Source organism: Antechinus flavipes, chromosome 1 (assembly GCF_016432865.1).
Source record: "Antechinus flavipes isolate AdamAnt ecotype Samford, QLD, Australia chromosome 1, AdamAnt_v2, whole genome shotgun sequence".
NCBI lineage: Eukaryota > Metazoa > Chordata > Mammalia > Dasyuromorphia > Dasyuridae > Antechinus > Antechinus flavipes.
Window position 1 is genome coordinate 364434158 of NC_067398.1, and position 21513 is coordinate 364455670.

Consider the following 21513-nt stretch of genomic DNA (forward strand, 5'->3'; position numbering starts at 1 on the left):
GAAGCAGCTACACCCAGAGAAAGAACACTGGGAAATGAATATAAACTGCTTGCATTTTTGTTTTTCTTCCCGGGTTATTTATACTTTCTGAATTCAATTCTCCCTATGCAACAAGAAAACTATCCGGTTCTGCACAAATATATTGTATCCAGGATATACTGTAACCTATTCAACATGTAAAGGACTGCTTGCCATCTGGGGGAAGGGGTGGAGGGAGGGAGGGGAAAAATCAGAACAGAAATGAATGCAAGGGATAATGCTGTAAAAAATTACCCTGGCATGGGTTCTGTCAATAAAAAGATATTAAAATTAAAAAAAAAGAAGAATAACATTCCAGTATTTTCATATTATCACTTATACAGCAATTCCCCAAATTCTGGGCATCCACTCAATTTCCAGTTCCTTGCCACTACAAAGAGAGTTACTACAAACATTTTTGTACATGTGGGTCCTTTTCCTTTTTTTATAATTTCTTTCAAATACAGACCCAGTAGAGACCTTGCTGAATAAGAGGATATTCATAATGTTGGAGGGGATATAGGAAAACTGAGACACTGATGCATTGTTGGTGGAATTGTGAACGAATCCAACCATTCTGGAGAGTGATTTGGAACTATGCTCAAAAAGTTATCAAACTGTGATCCAGCAGTGTCTCTACTGGGCTTATACCCTAAAGAGATACTAAAGAAGGGAAAGGGACCTGTATGTGCCAAAATGTTTGTGGCGGCTTTGTTTGTAGTGGCTAGAAACTGGAAAATGAATGGATGCCCATCAATTGGAAAATGGTTGGGTAAATTGTGGTATAGGAATGTTATGGAATATTATTGTTCTGTAAGAAATGACCAGCAGGATGAACACAGAGAGGACTGGCGAGACTTACATGAACTGATGCTGAGTGAAATGAGCAAAACCAGGAAATCATTATATATTTCAACAACAATAGCGTATGAGGATGTATTCTGATAGAAGTGGATTTCTTCGACAAAGAGAGGATCTAATTCAGTTCCAATTGATCTATGATGGACAGAGGCAGCTACAAGAGAAGGAACACTGAGAAATGAATGTAAACTGTTTGCATTTTTGTTTTTCTCCCCAGAAGGTATTTTTACCTTCTGAATCCAATTCTTCTTGTGCAACAAGAGAAATGTTTGGTTCTGCACACATATATTGTATCTAGGATATACTATAACATATTTAACATGTCTAAGACTGCTTGCCATCTAGAGGAGGGGGTGGAGGGAGGGAAGGGAAAGATCGGAACAGAAGTGAGTGCAAGGGATAATATTGTAAAAAAATTATCCATGCATATGCACTATCAATAAAAAGTTATAATTATTTTAGAAAGAAAAGAAAAGAAAAGAAATATATGAAATAACAGGGAAAGGTAAAATAAAAAAATGTAGAGTAATATGATTAATAAATTTTGGACAAAAAACAAATATTAACACATAGGCCACAACAAAATTATCAACCTAAATTATCATACCAAAATTATTAACATTTATACAAAGAATGAAGGGGAAATTTAACCCCGTGAGCCAAATAAACAAAATAAATTATATTGCTAATAAAAAATCATAAAATTAGAATAAAAAAGGATATTCATAGTTAGATAGCCCTCTGGGCATAATTCCAAATTGCTCTCCAGAATGGTTGGATTATTTTACAATTCCATCAACAAAACAACAATGTCCCCAATTTTCCTACATACCTTCTAACATTTATCACATCTTTTTCTGTCATCTTAGCCAGTCTGAGAGGTGTAAAGTGGTACCTCAGACTTGGAAGATTTTTTAAACTTGATGAGTGAAGGCACTGCTTTAAATATCCCTCTGCTCTCAGCATAGCATAGCTTTAAGAAATGCCTGCTTAATTGGAACTATGACTCCAAAACTATTAAATTGTGCATACCCTTTGATCCAATGTTCAAAGAAAAGGACTCACATGTGCTAAAAATTTTGTCAATAGATCTTTTTACAGTGTCAAAGAACTGGGAACTGAGGGAGCAACCATTTATTTGGGGATAACTGGACAATTTATGATGTATGAATGTGATGGAATACTATTGTGCTGTAAGAAATGATGAAGACTAACTTTGGAAGATTTATATGAATAGATAGAAAAGAATTTGGGCAAAACCAGGGAGATCAATTTCTATAATAGCAACAGTATAGTAGGGACAAATAACTTTGAAAGACTTAGGAACTCTGATCAATAAAATGATAAACCATAATTTTAGGGGACTCATGATGAAACATGTTATTCAATTCAGATAGAGGGATAGACTCAGAATGCAGATTGAAGTGGGATAGAAGCATACACACACATATGTATATATACATATATTCACACACACATGCACACATACACACAGATATATAGACACACATACATGTATACACAATGTGTGTCTATATGTCTTTATATGTGTGTCTATGCATGCATGTTTATGCATATGCATGTATATACATGTGTTTGTGTGTGCACAACACTGTGATGTATATGTAAGTTTGTGTGCATTGTATATGCACAGACATATGCATGTGTATTTGTGTTAGTATGTGTACTATGTACATGTGTATATATGTATATGATGTGACACACATACACATATATGTAAATATGCACATATACTACTTCAATCTGCATTCTGATTCCATCTCTCTATCTGGATATGAGTAGCATGTTTCATCATGAGTTCCCTAGAATTATGGTGTTGACTGGAGTTCCTAAGAATTTCAAAGTTGTTTATCATTACTATATTGTTGCTATTATATAAATTGTTCTCCTAATTTTGCTCAATTCTTTTGTATCAGTTCATATAGTCAGTTTTTTTTTCTTCCATTGGAGATTTATGGAAATCCTGTTTTCAGCAATCTATCAGTACCATTTTTTGTTTCCAACAGTATATGCTCAGGTGATGTCTCTGTGTCACATTTTGTTAATTCTTGAAGTATTTCAAATTGTTCATTATTATATCTATTATGGTAATCTGTGATCAATGATCTTTGATATTATTCTTATAATTGGTCTTGGGGCACTATGAATTATACTCATATAAGATAATTAATTTAATTAATAAATGTGATGTGTCTTCTGACTGCTCCTTTGACAGGCTATTTCCATTCCTCTCCTTGGGTGTCCCTATTCTATGAGACACAATATTAAAATTAAACTAATTAATAATACTATAATGACCTTAAAGTGTTCAAGTGAAAAGAAGATTCAATCAGTGAGGCAAATTTCACTGTTGTCTTATTTTAAGGAATTGCTACAGCCACCCTGATCAGTCAGCAACCATCAATATTGAGGCAAAACACTCCATCAGCAAAAAAATTTATGGTTCACTGAAGGCTCAGATGATGATTAGCAATTTTTAACAGTAAAGTATTGTTTTAATTAAAATATGTGCATATTTTTAGCCATAATATCATTTATACATATATTTATACACAATATATTTAATGGACTTTGGTGTAGTGTAACCATAACTTTTGTGTGTACTGGGAAGACAGAAAATATGTCTCTCTTTATTGTGATATTTGCTTTATTGCACTGGTCTGGAAATGAACCTGCAATATCTCTGAGTTATTCTTGTATATAAATATATGTGTATATAATCATGTATAAAACACATTCACACATTTGTGCACAGTGCTATATGTGTACACTATATAAGCATATATAACATGCAACATATGTTATATGTGATATATTACTCATTTATTAATGTCATGAGTACCATGATTAATGCTATATAATGTATACATACATATGCACATAGAAATTTAAATATATATGACATATACATGTGTATATGTGTGTGTATATATGTATGCAAATATATGTATACACATATAGCCACTGAGAGAATTTGTTTTGTTTGACTGTACTTCATAAAAGATTTTGGTTTTCTTTTTTTCTGAATGGGGAAGGGAGGAAGAAATAGGAGGGAAAAAATATGATCCTGAAAATAAATTTTTAAAAAAAGTTCATGCTTATGATTACAGATCCAGCAGCATAGTATGCTAGGCTCAAAGTCTTAAACCAAGGTTTCCTGGCTCTCTCACTATTGCTTTTTCCACCAAATCTTAAAACTCTAAGGTTTCCTGTTGATAATCATTTCAACCATTAGGGAATTGAACTGATTTTACTGGAGTCATTACTGATGACTACTGAGTGTTTATAGATTTTTGTTTGTTTCTTTTTTTAGGCCAGAGTTAACGAATACCAATGTCATCCTAATTGTCTCTGCACTATACCTCCACAGCTGGGTTGATGGAATTCTGCTCCTCTCTATTCCTCCCTAAGCCTCCATACCTTCTTATTCCTCCTGCTACTTTAACTTTCCTGTAACTAGAGTTACAAAGTCAAGTAGATGGAGCATTCTGTGCATGAAATAGCTGTGTAACCCTGGGTATGTCACTTAATCCTGTTTGCCTCAGTTTCTTTATCTGTAAAATGAACTGGAGAAGGAAATGGTAAACCACTCCCATAAAGATAGAGTATTTCCTCAGTGAAAATTCCTTACAACACTCATTAAAAAACAGCAACAACACCTATAATTATTATTTCCCACACGTTACAGATGAGGTAACTGAAGCAAAAAGATCAAATGATGATTGTTTTTAGTTTTGAAAAGGAATCAATGTAATCTTCCCTTATATTTAAAATAGCATTAATTGCATCACAAAATGAGCTTCATAAGAAATTTTGATGAGTACAATGAAAATAGTGTTATGAATTCAAAGGAGTTCAAATAGAATTTTTGATGCTTCCTAAAATTGACAAGTTTCTTTAACTACCCTGAACCTCTATTTTTTCATCTGTAAAATAAGAGAATTTGACAAAATGGTCTCTGAGATTCCTTCTAGGTCTAGGGATTCTAACCCTAATCCTATGACTCCATGTGTCCATAAACTGTAGAGGGTCACAGACAGTGGGGGAACTCTGGGTGAGGTATAAGACCCTCCAGCCCAGAGGGAACCTGCTAACAATGTTTGGTTTGGCTCCCCATCTCCCCTAAGGGCTCTCGGCTTTCCCGAGAAGTCAGGGGGTGGTGATAAACTGTGTTGTGATTGAAGCAGAGTGATACCAGCTGACAAACTACACATAATAGCAAGTTGTTTATGTGGTCCCACATATACAGTATATATTTAGTGCATGTCTAGTGTTGTTTTGGTTACATAAGGGTACTCAGTATAAAAAGGGGAAAGAACTGGGAATAAATGGACTTCACATTTCCCCCATTCTCAGGAGTCCCATCTCATCATTTCTCCACTAATATGGTATGTTTTAATCACCCCAAGTTGGGGTCTCTAGAAAGCAGGACACAACAATAAACTAGGAAGAAAACTTTTAATATACCAGCAAATATTTATTGTGGGACTTAGATGTGCACTGTTCTGTGCTGTTAGGGATGGTGGCAGATATAATAGAAGAAGGGAAGCCTCCTTTTAGTGATTTTTAAATGTAGTCTAGAAGGGACAAGATTATTATGAGTAAAAGGACAACTAACAACAGAAGACAGTGTAATAGTTCAGGGTCCTGTGATTTGTCATTGTGAGATCTCCTTTTGTTGGTCCATCCTTTCTGAAACTTAGGAGATGATCTTTAGTATTTGCTGTGGCCAAGAATGTCAAAATCTCTACCCTGCCTGTTCCCACCAAAGTCAATCTAGTACCTCTAAGTACTAGATTTAGCTAGGCTGGTCTTCCAGACTATATTCAAGGCTGTCCCAGTTTGGAAAGACCTATTAGAGTTTACCTTTTGTTAGTGTTGCCTCAGAAAACTAAGGAGCCTCTCAATGCCAGGATGAGACAGCAGAAGCAGCCTTTAGTGCTAGGAAGAATAACGTGTATCATATAAGTACAGTAGGTCTAGCATGTCAGTCTTCCTTGAGGAGTTGATAATTAAGGGAAACTCACCTGTATATGCTATTGTGATTGCAGAGAACCATGTTTTGGAACTAGACTTTTGGATTAGAGGGATTTTAGAGATTTTCTAGTGCAATCCTTTTATTTAACAGATGACAAAATTGAGGAATAACCTACTTATGGCAAAATAAAGTTTGTGGCATATATGTTTGGCATGGGTAGACAGCTGGGAAGCACAGTGTGTAGAGAGCTAGACCTAAAGTTGGGAAGATCCAAGTTCAAGTCTTGTCTCGGATCCTTCCTAGCTATGTGATCCTGGGCAAATCACTTAACCATTGTCTGTCTCAGTTTCCTCTACTTTAAAGTGGGTAAAATAATAGCTTACGGTAATTGAGAAGACACAATAAGATAGTTCAGTTCCCTCATTCTATATATAAAGAATATTATTCTGTAGAGAACCAAAATGATCACCCAAGACCCTGTAGAAAGTTCATGGTATGTGTCTGGTATACCTATGCAACTAGGTGACATAGAGAGTTGAAGAGGAATCAGGAAGACCTTGGTTTCAAACCAGTCTATAAAGATATTTCCTAGTTGTGTGACTCTAAGCAAGTTACTTAACATCTATTTGCCTCAGTTTTCAACCCTGCAAAATGGAAATAATAATAATACTTAATTTCCATGATTGTAAAAATAAAATAACATTCATAAAATGGTTTTTATCTTTTAAAGTATTTTATAAATTCTAGCTATTGTTATAGAAAGGGGTAGCTAGATTGCACATAGGATAGTATCGTTCCCAGAGTCAGGAAGACTCATCTTTCTGAGTTCAAGTCTGGCCTCAGATATTTACTAGATATGACCCCATGACTTAACCCTATTTGCTTTAGTTTCCTTATTTATAAAATGAGCTGGAGAAGGAAATGAAACACTAGTCCAGTATCTTCTTCCCCCTCCCCCTCCCATTTGAGATTATGAAGAATTAAAAAGGACTGAAATGACTCAACAACAACAAAAAATTATTATACACAGTGGATTGTTGGAATGTGGGATCAGAGGTCTAGAAGAAAGTTGTTTTACAGATGAGGAAACTTAAGTCAAGGCAGTGAATTTAGGACCCTAAGAACTTAGGAGGTTAGAAATGGAATAGAATCAAGAGGTCATAGAGTGAAAAGGACCCACTTGTGCAAAAATGTTTGTAGCAGCTCATTTTGTGGTGGCAAAGAATTGGAAAATAAGTAGATGCCCATCAGTTAGGGAATGGCTGAATAAGTTATGCTACACGAAAGCAATGGAATATTATTACTCTATAAAAAATAATGAACAAGTTGGTTTTAGAAAAGCCTGGAAAGATTTACATGGACTGATCCTGAATGAAAGGAGCAGAACCAGGAAAACATTGTATACAGCAACAGCAAGACTGTGAGATGCTCAACTATGATAGACTTGGTTCTTCTCAGCAGTTCACTGATCCAAGGCAATCCCAATAAACTTTGCAAGAAAAATGCTATCTACATCCCTAGAGAGAACTATGGAGACTGAATGCATATCAACACATACTAAGTTCATTTTTTTTTTCTTCTGTTTTTTTTTTCTTTCTGATTTTTCTCTCCCAACATGATTCTTGTGGAAATATGTAAAAAAAAAAAAAAATGAATGTACATATAAAAGCAAAAAAAAAATGTAATTTTACAAGTAACTGGGGAAAATAAAAAAAAATGAATAAAAAGAAAAAGGTTAGGATGAGATGAATAAAACTGAAGATTTAAAAAAAAAAAAGACCAGCAAGCCTAAACTTGTTTTACAGATCCTTGCTAAATGAATTATAGAATTTCAGTCAAAAGGACTTAGGGACTATCTAATTCAATTAGTACTTCAATCAATATTATCTTCTGTATTATGCTGTAAATTCTTTGAAGGAATGGACCATGGCTATTTTTTAAGCTACAACTCCTAAATCTTAATTCTGTATATCCTTGGTAAATACATATTGTCTGTCTAACAACAAGATATGCCTGCTGGGTGATTAATTATGTAACAGGTTGATTGACAACTTGATTGGTGATTGACTAATTAAAATTAATAAAAGGGTTGTTTATATGTGGAATACATACTGTGGTAATAGGCTATATCAGCTAGAAAAGATCATAGGGATCATTTCTGATATAATTCATCTGCCTCCTTTATCAGAAGAGGAAAATGAGTTCTGACACATGCGGATGAGGACCATAACCAGCTCTTCAGACTTCAAATCCAGTGGTTCCATAATGAGTAAACAAGGCTTCCCACAGCACAACAGGGAGTTGTAGAAACCAGGGAGCCGAGGATCTTTCATTGTAAAATCCCTAATGCTTCTTCCATGTCCCCTTGGTACAATAAAATACTAGGCTGTTGCCTCCCATTGTTCTTCTAGGGAGTGGTTTGAGGGAAATGACTCCTTGGATGGGAAAAACTAGGACATTTTGCCTAATCTTCATGACAAAGCAAGGCACGCCAACCGGCAGTGGTGGTGAAAGGAACGGAGGGAAGTCAGGGGGAGGTGGGGCTGTAAGACAAGTTCCCAAGGAGCCGTGAGGCCAAATGGGCAGCTCCAAAGAGCAGGAAACGTCTGGAGCTCAGCTAGAGCAGCCACTTGCCATCCTTTCTTTCTAGTCTATTGTACCACAACCACTTGCAGTCCCTTACCTGAAAGCTATAAATTTAGAGAGCCTTGTGTGCTGCCAGCCCTCAGGAAATTCCTGCCATTAATCCACTCCCAGATTGAAGACTGGTGTTTTTCAGCCACAAAAGTCCAATTGTGGAAAAATACCCCTGTAGGGAATGACCTGGGAGGCAATGGGGATCAGGATTGAGAACCGACAAATGAACAATTCTATCCATGGAAAAATCCAGGGCTAAAAGGCCTCTGGTGAACTGACAGCTTCAGAGGGTGGGCACTGGCTTGGTTGGGGTTTTTTTTTTCCTTTTCTAGTGGTGTTTTTCAGTCCCCCTTTCTGCTCCTCAGTGTGGAGAGGGCCAGCATGGATCAATCAGAAAGCTAATACTTCTTTATACTGCCTGCTATTTTTACTGCACAGAGGATGCCAGCAAAAGATGAAGTATGATTTTGACACACCCTCTTTATGTATCATGTCATCCCTTCCTCAGATACATTACATATACTTCCATGAATGTGATTCCAATTTTGCTTGAGTCCATTCTCCCAAAATGGCATTTTGGCATTTGGATTTCTGAGCAGAATTTATCCCAGGTGTCAAATACATCAACATTAGCAACAACTATCATTTGGTAGTTGGCTCAAGATCTTGAAGTTAACCTAAAGGCACTAAGGACAGAGGGTTTTCTCTTTGGGGTCCATATCACTGTGTTCCTTTAATCATACTTTTGAGCAAAGCATTGTAAGTGATAAAAATAATTCATATTTTTATAATCTCTTTAAGATTCACAAAACATTTTTTATCTGATTGTCCAGAGAGGCAGGCAACAAATTAAATTTTTTATAATAGCTTTTTATTTTTCAAAATATATGCAAAGATAGTTTTCAATATTTACCTTACAAAACTTTGTGCTCCAAATTTTTCTCCCTCCCTTTTCCCCTTCCCTCTTTCCTGGAGCGCAAATAATCTTTTATAGGTTAAACATGAATAATTCTTCTAAACATGTTTCCACATTTATCAGCAGCAAATGAATTTTATTAACTGATGAGGCTTATGGCTCAAAAAGGGTATTAAGTGACTTGCTAGAGTCACATCACATGCCTAACAAGTGTCAAATTAAGGCTTCATACCAAGGTATTCTGGTGATTCCAGGTTTGGTATTCTTTCTACTACACTTGTATAATATAGTACAGTAAAGTACATGATAGTTTAATTTGATAGATAAGACACATGAGAAGACAATGAAAATAATAGGCTATTAGAATTGGAGGGAGTTAGAATCAGGAGCCCTAGATTTCAGATTTGTAAATCTCTGAACAAGCCACTCAATTCCAGTACCATCTGTAGGATAAGAGTATTAGATGAGAGCATCATCTAGCTCCCTTGCAGTGCTAACACCTGAACTCTAAAACATCCTCTAGTTCAGACTGTATGTGTTTTTAGATTTAGATTTAGAAAAACTAAACAATCTAGGATCAAAGAGGCAGAGGGAGAAAGGACCTTAGAAGTCTGGTCAATCTTTTATTTTATAAGTGAAGAAACAGAGGCCCAGAACAGTGACATGAAAATTTACTCATGGCCCTTGTTCATAATCAAACTCAATCTTTTGATACAAATCTAATGATATTCAGTGGATAGTAGGTGGAGCAATGGATAGAGCACTAGACTTGAGGTTCAATTCAGTCTCAGATATTTAATAATAATGGGACTCTGGTACATCACTTAACCCTGTATGCCTCAATTTCCTCATCTGTAAAATGACCTGGAGAAGGAAATGGCAGACCACTCTAGTAGTTTGCCAAGAAACCCTGAAAGGGATCATGAAGAGTTGGACATACTGAAAATTACCTATTTCAAAATGGCCCTTGCCTAGAGTCATATAGGTCCAAGACACAATTAGAATCCAGGTCTCCTGAGAATGAGAGTTCAGTGCTTTTCCCACTAAACTATACTGCCTCTTAACTAAAGATACAGGGCATCAAAATTTAAGTACCAAGTTACTATTTGTATTATAAGTACCAAGTTTATTATATTGTATGCTATACAAGTATAGTTACTAAATAATATAGGAATATAAAGGAGTGAGAAGTCATTATTCATTCAGCTACCCATTAAAAATATTAATTGAAACCTAATTAGTATATACAAAGCATCTATTAGGTGTGAATGGGCAGAGTTTAGCTAAATGGGAAAATAAGCATCAATTCATCCAAGAGTTATGAAGTACCTGCTGTGTACAAAGCATTGAGCTATATATGCTAGAAAGACAAAGATGAACAAAACACCAAAATCCTTACCTTTAGGGAATTTACAATCTAATGGTAGGATGGGTGCTATAGGAAATAATTACAAAATATTTGTTATTTCAAAGCTTTTCTCAGTTTCTACTTAAATCTTCTCCACATCTGCAGCCCCTTCAATTATACTATTTAGAGGAGCAGCTAGGTAGTACAGTGGATAGATTCAGGAGGACCTGAATTCAAATCTATCCTCAGATTCTTATTGGTTATGTGAACCTGGGCAAGTCTTTTTTTTTTAAATTTTATTTTATAATAACTTTTTATTGATAGAACCCATGCCAGGGTAATTTTTTTTACAATATTATCCCTTGCACTCGCTTCTGTTCCGATTTTTCCCCTCCCTCCCTCCATCCCCTCCCCTAGATGGCAAGCAGTCCTATATATGTTAGCTATGTTGCAGTATATCCTAGATACAATATATGTTTGCAGAACCGAACAGTTTTCTTGTTGCATAGGGAGAATTGGATTCAGAAAGTATAAATAACCCAGGAAGAAAAACAAAAATGCAGATAGTTCAACATTCATTTCCCAGTGTTCTTTCTTTGGATGTAGCTGCTTCTGTCCATCATTTATCAATTGAAACTGAATTAGCTCTCTTTATCGAAGAGATCCACTTCCATCAGAATACATCCTCATACAGTATCGTTGTTGAGGTATATAATGATCTCCTGGGTCTGCTCATTTCTTTTAACATCAGTTCATGTAAGTCTCTCTAAGCCTCTCTGTATTCATCTTGCTGGTCATTTCTTACAGAACAATAATATTCCATAACATTCATATACCACAATTTACCCAGCCATTCTCCAATTGATGGGCATCCCTTCAATTTGAACCTGGGCAAGTCTTAAATTAAACCAAACAAATAAACCAAATAGGCCATGTTAATTATTTTCTGAGGCATAACATTCTGGGTTGTTCAGGTTTCAGAGAAAAATGAGGATTTCTATAAAGACTTAGGGAGAAAAGCAGACTATTTATATGTGTTGAGGTAGGAAGTAGTCAAATATTCCATATATGCGTGAAGGGATATCACATGAATAATGATTTGCCTTGGTCCTAGAGGTTGAAGGGGGAAGATGGGAGAAAGAAGGGATTGAACATTTGTTAAGTTGCTAATACGTGCTGAGGATCATGTTGCATATTACAAATATTATTTCATAGGAGTTGTGTGGAAATTGCAAAGATGCAGATTTAGGCTAGATGTTAGAAAAAGACATCCTAACAGTAAGAATTGGCTGAAAGTGAAGCTAGCTACCTTCAGAAATGGTGACTTTCCCACTGTTTGAAAGTCTTAAGTAGGGGTTCTTTCCAATGAGCAAATTCTGGAATTCCATAACTTATTGGAAGAAGGCTTATTGACATGACAGGGAAAAGAAACATTTTTCTTCTCTCCCAGGAGCTTCTATATTATCCCTTGGGAAACTTTTCACTCTTTTCCCCTTCCAGTTCTAACTTAGAACTGGTCTGGGATAGGTCATTTTCCTCTTCTTCTCAGTCCCCCTCTGATCTCTCCCAGGGGATTCTGGTCTTTTCCATTGCCTGTTGTTCAACTTTTCAATTGTAAGTCTACAGGAATAGCTCCTTTGGGGGATTAACATTCAAAAGCACAGACTTACTCCCTAGGTCAGATCTTTCAACCAAGCTGCATGATTTACAGTTCTGAACTGTTTGGACACCTTTGGTTCCCAGGCTTGGGTGCTGACCTAAAAGTTCCAGATGAATAGCTGGATCAGAGCCAAACTGTGGAGTGCATAGACAAAGCTGGTATTCAGCACCCATCTGCCCCTCCTTTCTCTGACTCTACCCTTTCCTAGTATCTACTTTTCTGTTCATTTAAGAGCTAAGGTCCTTCATGCTAGATGTTCTGATCTCTCCCTTCAGCATCCCCACTTGGACCCTATTTCTTGGAGACAGTACCTCATGTTCAAACTTCCTCTTCTTGCCCCCCAATAAAATTTACCTTCCTATGTTCTGATCCTTCAGGCCTTCTTATTTATTTGGTGACATGTTAGGGCATTTATGGATTAATCAGATCAGTGACTCACTGTGTTAGCCAGGCTATTCCTTCTTAAAGATCATATTGATTTACCTGAGTTAAATTGTGTGAGTCTTTGGAAAGGCCCTGAAGGAGAGAGATAAATGAGGGAGATTTGGAGCCTTGTGACTTAGGAATAGGAAGGGGTATTTTTCACACTGGTAACTGTGTCCCACCTATGCTTCAGGCTGTTCTTAACTGGGAATGATGAAGGGATGGCACCTTGAACACACTGGCTGTTGGGTATAGGCTATTGAAGGAGGAAGAGAGGAAAAGAGTGAAGGGGAGGAATAAAGTAAAGAAAGAAGTAAAAAAGGAAAAATGAGGGAGAAAAGGAAATGAGTCAGGGAAGGAAAGAGGAAAAAATGGAAGGGAAATAAAAGAAAGGAAGAAAGTGGGAGAAAAGGAAAAAAAGAGAAAAGAAGTGAGGGAAGGAAGTGGGAAGGGGAAAAAAGCTGTTCCTTTTCATTCTATGCTCTTTTCATTGGTTTTCTGTATCTGGTTGCAAAGTTAAGGGCTATTTAGCAAGAATTGCTTTTTTCCAGGAAGTGCAGCACAGTGAAGACTCAAGGTGCACATGCTATGGGCCTTTGATAGTGCTCTCCTAGCTAAGGGATATAAAGAGCCAAAGAAGGCACTGATGAAAGCCAGAGGTGGGGGTAGGGTGATAGTGGAGAGGGGGCGTTAGGGAGAAATGCAGGAAACAATAGATTTAAAGTCTGGTGAAAAGTCCAGGTCTTGAGACCTGGAGATTTTCCCGAGCCTGAGTTATTCCTGGAAAGATCCTTTTAGCCTTTCTACTCTCTCCCTCATTTTTATAGAGCTAAAATCTGGTTAAAAAGGATCATCAAGAAGGCAGCTAGGTGGTGCAGTAGATAGAGCACTAGCCCCGAAGTCAGGAGGACCCTTTTCAAATCTGACCTCAAACACTTAACACTTCCTAGCTGTGTGACCCTGGGCAAGTCACTTAATCCCCATTGCCTCAAGGGGGAAAAATGATCATCAGCGAAAATGTCATCTGTATCTGAGAAAAAAATTATAGAGGCAAATGTACAGAAAAAAACCCTAGCAGTAGTTCATGTTACTGAAATATAAATGACTATTTTTTTTCTTAGAATATCTTTTAATTGATGGAGAAAAAAGATAGGAAGTAGTAAGAACAATATAAAATGAAAGGCAGTTTAGTGCAGTGAATAGAGTAGTGCACTTGGAATTGAAAGACCTGGATTCAGATTCTGCCCATGACATTCAAAGTTGAGTGCCTGTGAGCAAGTCATTTGCTCCTGTTGAGCCTCTCAATTAACTGTCTAAGCCATAAGTTAAATATCAATTGTGTTTGTTCCAAGGATAGAATGTTACATGATAGAATTCTTACTTCAGTGTCATAAGAATCTATGGTTTCCTTGTTCTGAGTATACCTATCACCAATAAAGAGCCTTTATTACTGAGCTCCTACCTTTGAGACATACTGGCAGTAGGACTCTGGGCAAATCATTTAATTTCTTAAACTCTGAAAACTCTCTAAGACAAATTGCAGAAGAGTGAGTGCATCTCGCTACATTGGTAGATGGAAAGCTAGGTGGTACAGTGTAAAGAGTGCAGGAACTAGAGTCAGGAAGGCTCATCTTTCTGAATTCAAATTGGGTCTCAGATAGATACTTACCAGCTATATGACCCTGGGCAAGTCACTTAACCCTGTTTGCCTCAGTTTCCTCATCTGTCAAATGAACTGGAAAAGGAAATAATAAATTACTCCAGTATCTCTACCAAGAAAATCTCAAGCGGGGTCATGAACAGTCAGACACAAATAAAAATGACTAAACAGCCATGTTGGTAGATGGAACTTCCTCATAGGGACTTTCCTACACCAATAAGATAAGATAAGATTGGAAAGGTAAAATCATATTATTTAAAGTTAGAGAAGGTCTTAAAGTCCATGAAGAAATTAAGGTTGAGAAAATGTACATTATTACCTGACTTGTACAATCAAGTAGTAGCTGGAGAAATATATATAGTAAGAGGTAGAAGAACAAAAATGCGAATGCAGATCCCTTCTCCAAATCTGGTTTTCTTTTCCTTGTTGGAGATAGACATAGGTAACCTTAAAAATCAAGTTAAAGAACTTATACTTTATGTAACAAGCAAGAGGGAGTTACCGAAATTTATTGTTATTATTGTTGGTTTTGTTTTGAGCTGAAGTGTCATGGTGTTCAAGCCCATACACTGGCAAGGAAGATAGAAAAGGATAGATTGGAGAGAGGAGAGAATGGAAGCAGAGAGACAAGTTAGGAGACTATAATGATTCAGAGAAGAGATAATGCAAACCTGAGCTCCAGAGGTAACAGTAAGAGTGAAAAGGAGAGGAAGATTGTAAAATAACTTGTAGAGGGGAAAGGAACAGAACAAAGAACCGTTTGGAAGAGAGAGGAGAAAATCATCAGTGACTTTGAGATTTCAAGCCTGGGACAATGGGGATGGTATTAACTTTAACAAAAGGATTAGAAATACACATATATTATGTTTAGAAGAATTGTACATGTTTAACATATATCAGATAACTTGCTATCTAAGAAAGGTGGGGGAAGAGGGAGAAAAATTTGGAACACAAGGTTTTGCAAAGGTGAATGCTGAAAACTGTCTTTGCATGTGTTTGGAAAAATAAAAGACTTTTTAAAAACAAACAAAAAACAAAAAAGGATACACATTTATTTTAAGGGGAAGATGAATTTGATGCAATGAATTTGAGGCACAGAAGGAATTTTTCAGATGGCATGCATGTTCACCAAAAAGTTGGAAACACAGGAAGGGAACTTCACAATGAATTTAGAAGCCATTGGTGTGGTTCAAATAAATAATCAGCGGTGTTGCCATTGGAAGAATTCAGGACTCAGGCCATCTCTAAATCAAGTAAAGGCATTTATTAAGATTAATTGAGAATCATGAACTTAGAATAAGCGATCCTCCTTTAAGGAGTTTTAGCACGCTTGAGCTGCACAACAAAAGAATCTGATTACAAGATATGTAGATTTTTTGAGGTCAAAGGAGGAATTTTCTAACATGGGGAGGTGCCAAACCTTGAGGGGACTATGCATGTGGTTATCCACAATGCATACAGAAAAGCCCACTTGGGAGGGCGTGGTATTAATGTATGGTAATTTTATTATAAGTAGCCTAACTTCATTATAAGTTCACCCAAAGGACAGAAAGGAAGGATAGTGAGCAGGCGCCATGTTGGGGAAAAGATTTATAGAAGTTTGTTGTGTCCTGTTTTACACCCTGTTGGTGCTACTTTCTTATTGGCTGATTTCTATGGTATATCTAGATGTCTAAACATGATGGATGATAGAATCATAGGCTGTGGAGACCTGTACCTGTCAGTGAGTGACTGAGGTTTTCTGTGGGGTTTGGTCTGGGTTAGGGCAGATTTGGGCTAGGGTCAATGACCAAAATCTCATCACTATCACATAAAGATGATAAATGAAGCCATAGTAGATATGGTTGTCATATGGGAAAAAACTAATCTTAGTATACTAAATAGCACTAAATTCCCTCACCATTTCCCAGTAATAACACCAGGCTTTGCCATTCGCCTTGCTGCTGCGCCCCGAGGACTATGAAATTTTAAAATCTGATTTGTAGATGAAACTTTCTATATGTGTCATCTCCCCATTTAGAATGTTTCTCTAAGATCTCTATTTCTTAGCACATAGTAAGTATTTGATAAATGCTTTGTCCATTCATTTGCTCCCATTTCCAAAAGGACATTGATAAACTGGAGAATCTCCAAATGAAGGAGTCATGGGTTGGGGAACAGGCTAAGGTTCACACTAGACAGGGATTACTTGAAAGATTCTGGGAGAAGAGGAGAGAGGAGCATGGCAGATGTTTTCAAGTTGTTGAAAAGCTGTTATCTAGAAATGGAGTTAGATTTACTATGGCCACAGAAGGCAGAACTAAAAGCAATGGGTAGAATTTGCAAATATAAGAAAAGTTAAGTTTGCAGTCTGGGGGGAAAGGTTTCCTAAACATTAAAGCTATCTGCCTCCAGAGAAAGAACTCATGTTGTCTAAATACAACTGAAGCATTATTCTGTCCCTCTGTTCTTCCATTCCTCCATTCCTCCATCCTCTTTTCCTCCCTCCCTTCCTGCCTTCCTCCCTTCTTCCCTTTCTCCCTCCACTCTTCTCTCTCTCTCTCTCTCTCTTTCTTTCTCTTTCTCTCTCTTCTCTCTCTCTCTCTTCTCTCTCTTCTCTCTCTCTCTTCTCTCTTCTCTCTCTCTCTTCTCTCTCTTCTCTCTCTTCTCTCTCTCTCCTCTCTTCTCTCTTTCTCTTCTCTCTCTCTTTCTTCTCTCTCTCTCTTTTTCTCTCTCTCTCTTCTTCTCTCTCTCCCTTTCTTCTCTCTCTCTCTTTCCTCTCTCTCTCTCTCTCTCTCCTCTCTCTTTCTCTTCTCTCTCTCTCTCTCTTCTCTTCTCTCTCTCTTTCTTCTCTCTCTCTCTCTCTCTCTCTCTCTTTCTCTTTCTTTCTTTTTCTTTCTTTCTAGAAAGGCACTATGGTAGTATGGTGATGGTGAGGGCACTGTAGTTGCTTTTCAAATCATACCACATAAGCAGCTCTGTCCATGGAATAGATTTCTTTTTTAGGGAAAGAAACTATTATTATCTCTTTGGAGATGTTGACTCACTGAGGTGGTAGGCCACACTACTCCCTGCTTGAATGATTCACTGTCTCCTCAAAGACTGGGAGTTGGGGGAGGGGGAGCAGGGCCGTCAGACTCCCATTTGGACTGGTTACTGAGCTTATATTTGAGTAGAGCTGTGACATATGGGTGGGGTATGGGGAAATGTATGAACTTGACTTACTAGGTCAAGAGGAAGGGGTTATGTTTGCCCTTTATTTATCATCCATGGAGACTTTTCAGAAGACTTAGAGATCCTAGAAAATGATAAGAACCAGAGCAAATAGATCTAATTGTTGTTTAGTCAACTCAGGAGGGGTTGTTTAGGGAGGATCAGGAGTCTCCAGGCAGGGTGAACTACCTGAAATCCTTTGTCTGTGGAGAAGGTGCTGAGTAGTCCAAACAAAGGTAAGATGGGAGGGGTAGCGAATAATAAGAAGTATAATTCTTACATGAGGAAAATTAGAATGCATAGCTGGACATAGCTGGAGTCTAGCCAATCTGCTACCTACGTTGCCCTCATCTCTTAACTATCTTTCCCCCTTCTTCTTCCTCTTCTCTTTCTCCTCCTTCTCTCCTTCCCCTCCTCCTTCCTGATTTCACTTGTGAAGAATATTTATGCCTTGGTGAGATATGAATATCCACATGAATTATCTAGATCAAAGCTTCTTAAACTGTGGGTTTACCCCATTCTACATGGGGTCATGTAACTGAATGTGGGAGGTTGTGAAATTATAATTTATTATCAGTAAATGTTAGATTTGTATATCTATTTTATATATTTTTATACCTGGGGTCTTGTAAAAAATTTTCAAGCAAAAAGAGGTTGTGAGTGGAAAAAGTTTAGAAAGCCCTCATCTAAATAAAAGCTAACATAATACCTAACATTTATATAGCACTTACTATGTGCCAGGCACTATTTAAGTGTTTTATAATTATCTTCTCATTTCATCCTCACAATAATATTTGGAGATAGGTGCTATTACTTTCCCCATTTTACAGATGAGAAAATAAGGCCCCAGAAGACCAGATAGAATTCGGGAAGATGAGTTGTCCTGACTTCAGTCCTGGTACACTATCCATTGTGCCACCTTGCTGCTCCCTTTGAATCTTACAGGGCCCTTTTTGAGGCACTTTACAGATCTCCTAGGATTTATAAGTAGAAGATACTCAAAAGCTGGGATTTTTAATCTGTAAACTTTAATAAAAACATTCAAAACTATTAAAATATAGTTGGCTTCCTTTGCAACTCTATGACTTTTATTCATTTAACAAATCTTTGAAGGAACCTATCAGCTTCACTTGATTGTCAAAGGGGTCCAGGTACAAAATGGTGACTTCAAGATCACCATCTTAAAAGCAGTTGAGCTAGGATTTGAACTCAGCTTTTTCTGGCTTCACATCTGGAAGATTCTTACATTATGCTGGATGTAATTCAACTCTGGACGATGAGGTTTCTTGCCTTCTAAACCCTCTTCTTCCGGGAATCCTTCCATGATGGACTTCACTTGGTTATCAGTGTTCTTTTACTTTGCCTTGTCTCAAAAAGTTAACTCCAATGACAAGAAGTATCCTTAGCTTTTATTCCTGCCTGAGGATTCAAGGACTTCCCCTCTCTTTGAAACTCTGAGAGCCTTCCTTTGCCCTCTTCCTTCCTAAGTAGAGAAGTTGAATGAAAGACCAAGAGCAATTCGGGTGGGAGATCCAACAACATTTAGGATGCTAGAAACTGGAAGGATGGACTTAGGGCCATCTTCAGCTGACTGTAAGAGGGAATGAACTAGCAGTTGTTTTAGGGGTTTGAGATGAGGAGGAAGGAGCCATCCTCTCCTTTACATAGACACAGGCTTCTAGATCTATAACAAAAAGGGGAAATGAAGGAGAAGCTTTCCTGGGTCAAACAGGTTTATGCTGCTGAGGATATTCTGTAGAATTTTGTGTGTGTGTGTGTGTGTGTGTGTGTGTGTGTGTGTGTGTGTAAGGGGAAGGTGGAATAGAGAAGATGTCTAATTTTTTATTTCAGTCATGCTTAGCTGATGGCTACTGCTAGAATCTAGGCCAAGGGATAAATTGGAAGCCCTAAGGTGATGTGTTTGCTCAGGGCCCATCCCTGGCAGGACAGGTATTGTCACAATTTTGGGGCTCATGGAAACTTTTCTACATTTTGTCTCCTTTGCCCCAATTACCAGGCTTGACCAGCAGGGTGTCAAGAATTGAATTTCCATGGGAAAGGAAAAGAAGAATATGGGCAGGGAGGGCATATCTGACAGATACCGTGTTGCCTTAAAAATATGCATCACAAAGATCAAGATCACAAAGATCACTGGCATTTGCTTCTTCTGTGTCATCTTGACTTTTCATCTAATAATACAACCTAACTTAGCTCTTAGCACAGAGCCTCATACAGAGAGTGTTAATTTGATTTATAATCTGTACTTTGCTATTGCTTTCCAAAGCAATACATTATCCAGCTTGATCCTGGAACAATTTTATAAAATAGGTAATAACATTTCGCATTTCTTTAAAGTTTATTTACAAAGCACTTTCCTCACAACCACTCCATGAGGTAGATAATTGCAAATATTACTTCTCCACTTCAAAGACAAGGAAATTGAGGTCTAGATTGAAGGGAGTTGTCAAAGGTCACAAGTGAGCCAGTGACAGAGCAGGAACTAGAATTCAACAAATTAGAGCCTCTCACTGAAATAAATAGAATGAAGGCTCTTTCTGAATATGAGTTTTAAAAGGAGAAGGAAAATTGACCAATTTCCTTTCTTTGTCAACAAATACTCCTTTGAGAATGAATGATTATGCGGTAATCCCATTGTACGAGGGAAAGGAAAAGGAAACTCATGTACAAGATTTGCAAGTACAAAGATTTGTTAAAGGTTATTCTTTATACCAAATTGGAGATGGGAATGGTCCCCTAAATCTATGTCCAGACTAGGAAGACATGATAATTTATTGGATTGGGGTAGAATGAAAGTTTCAAAGATGCTTTTTCAAAGATATACATGAACTGATACAAAGTAAAGTGAGCAGAAACAGAAGAACAGTGCACACAGTCACAGCAATATTGTACAATGAACAATTGTGAATGATTTAGTTATTTCCAGTAATACAGTGATCCAAGAAAATCACAAAGGATTCATGATGAAAAACTTATAATTGCCTCTGGAGAAGGAATTGATATTGTTTGAATACAGACTGACTGAAGCTTATTGTTTTTCACTTTCTTCCTTTTTTTTTGACTCTTCCTGTACAACATGACTAATATGGAACTGTTTATCTGATTGCACATGTATAATCTATATAAGCAATCTGATTGCTTACTGTCTCAGGGAGGGGGAAGGGAAGGAAGGGAGGAGTAGAATTTGTAACTCAAAGCTTTTAAAAAAAAACAACAAATGTTAAAAATTGTTTTTCCATGCAATTGGGGGAAATAATTTTAAAAATATGACTTCCCAGTTTCTTTCTTTTACACAAAACATAAAAAGTTCCATCTCTGAAGTTATTGTTGGGGAGTAAGATATCACTTGATACCTCCAATTCCAGATCTATGTTTTGGAATATTCCCTGATTTGCTCAAGATTAGTTAGCAAGGGACATGTAGAAGGTCTAATCTATCCTGCAAGATGTTATAGGGTCATATGGATCCACATGGAAACTTTATCTATGAAATTATTATGAAAAGAGAGAGGGACTTTCTTGTTTGATTTTAGGAATAAAAAGAAAAGAATAAAGAATTATCTATAATGTCTGGGAAATACCTAGAGAATAACTTTAGTTGACTTTCTCAATGGAAGAATCATAGGTTAGTTTTTCCTCTCCTTGAGATTCTGCACATGAATGCTAATTTAGATTCATCTGAGGAGAGGAAGAATGAATTTCTAATATACAGAGATTCCAATGTAACTTACTCATTAATATGTCAAACATTAATATGTTTGCATGTTTATATGTGTTACAAG

The 21513-nt window shown here is 37.0% G+C and overlaps 1 protein-coding gene across 1 annotated transcript in view; it reads right to left on the reverse strand.

The window, feature by feature from the left end:
* Window positions 1-19038, reverse strand: part of SIGLEC15 (sialic acid binding Ig like lectin 15) — a 50559-nt gene extending 31521 nt beyond the window's left edge. Inside the window, exons 1-2 of the mRNA XM_051973326.1 lie at window positions 18961-19038; window positions 12450-12573 (exon numbers count right to left, since the gene is read on the reverse strand). Of these exons, the coding sequence (XP_051829286.1) occupies window positions 12450-12573; window positions 18961-19038 (202 nt within the window). The remainder of the gene's footprint in view (window positions 1-12449; window positions 12574-18960) is intronic.
* Window positions 19039-21513: the final 2475 nt, after the last annotated feature.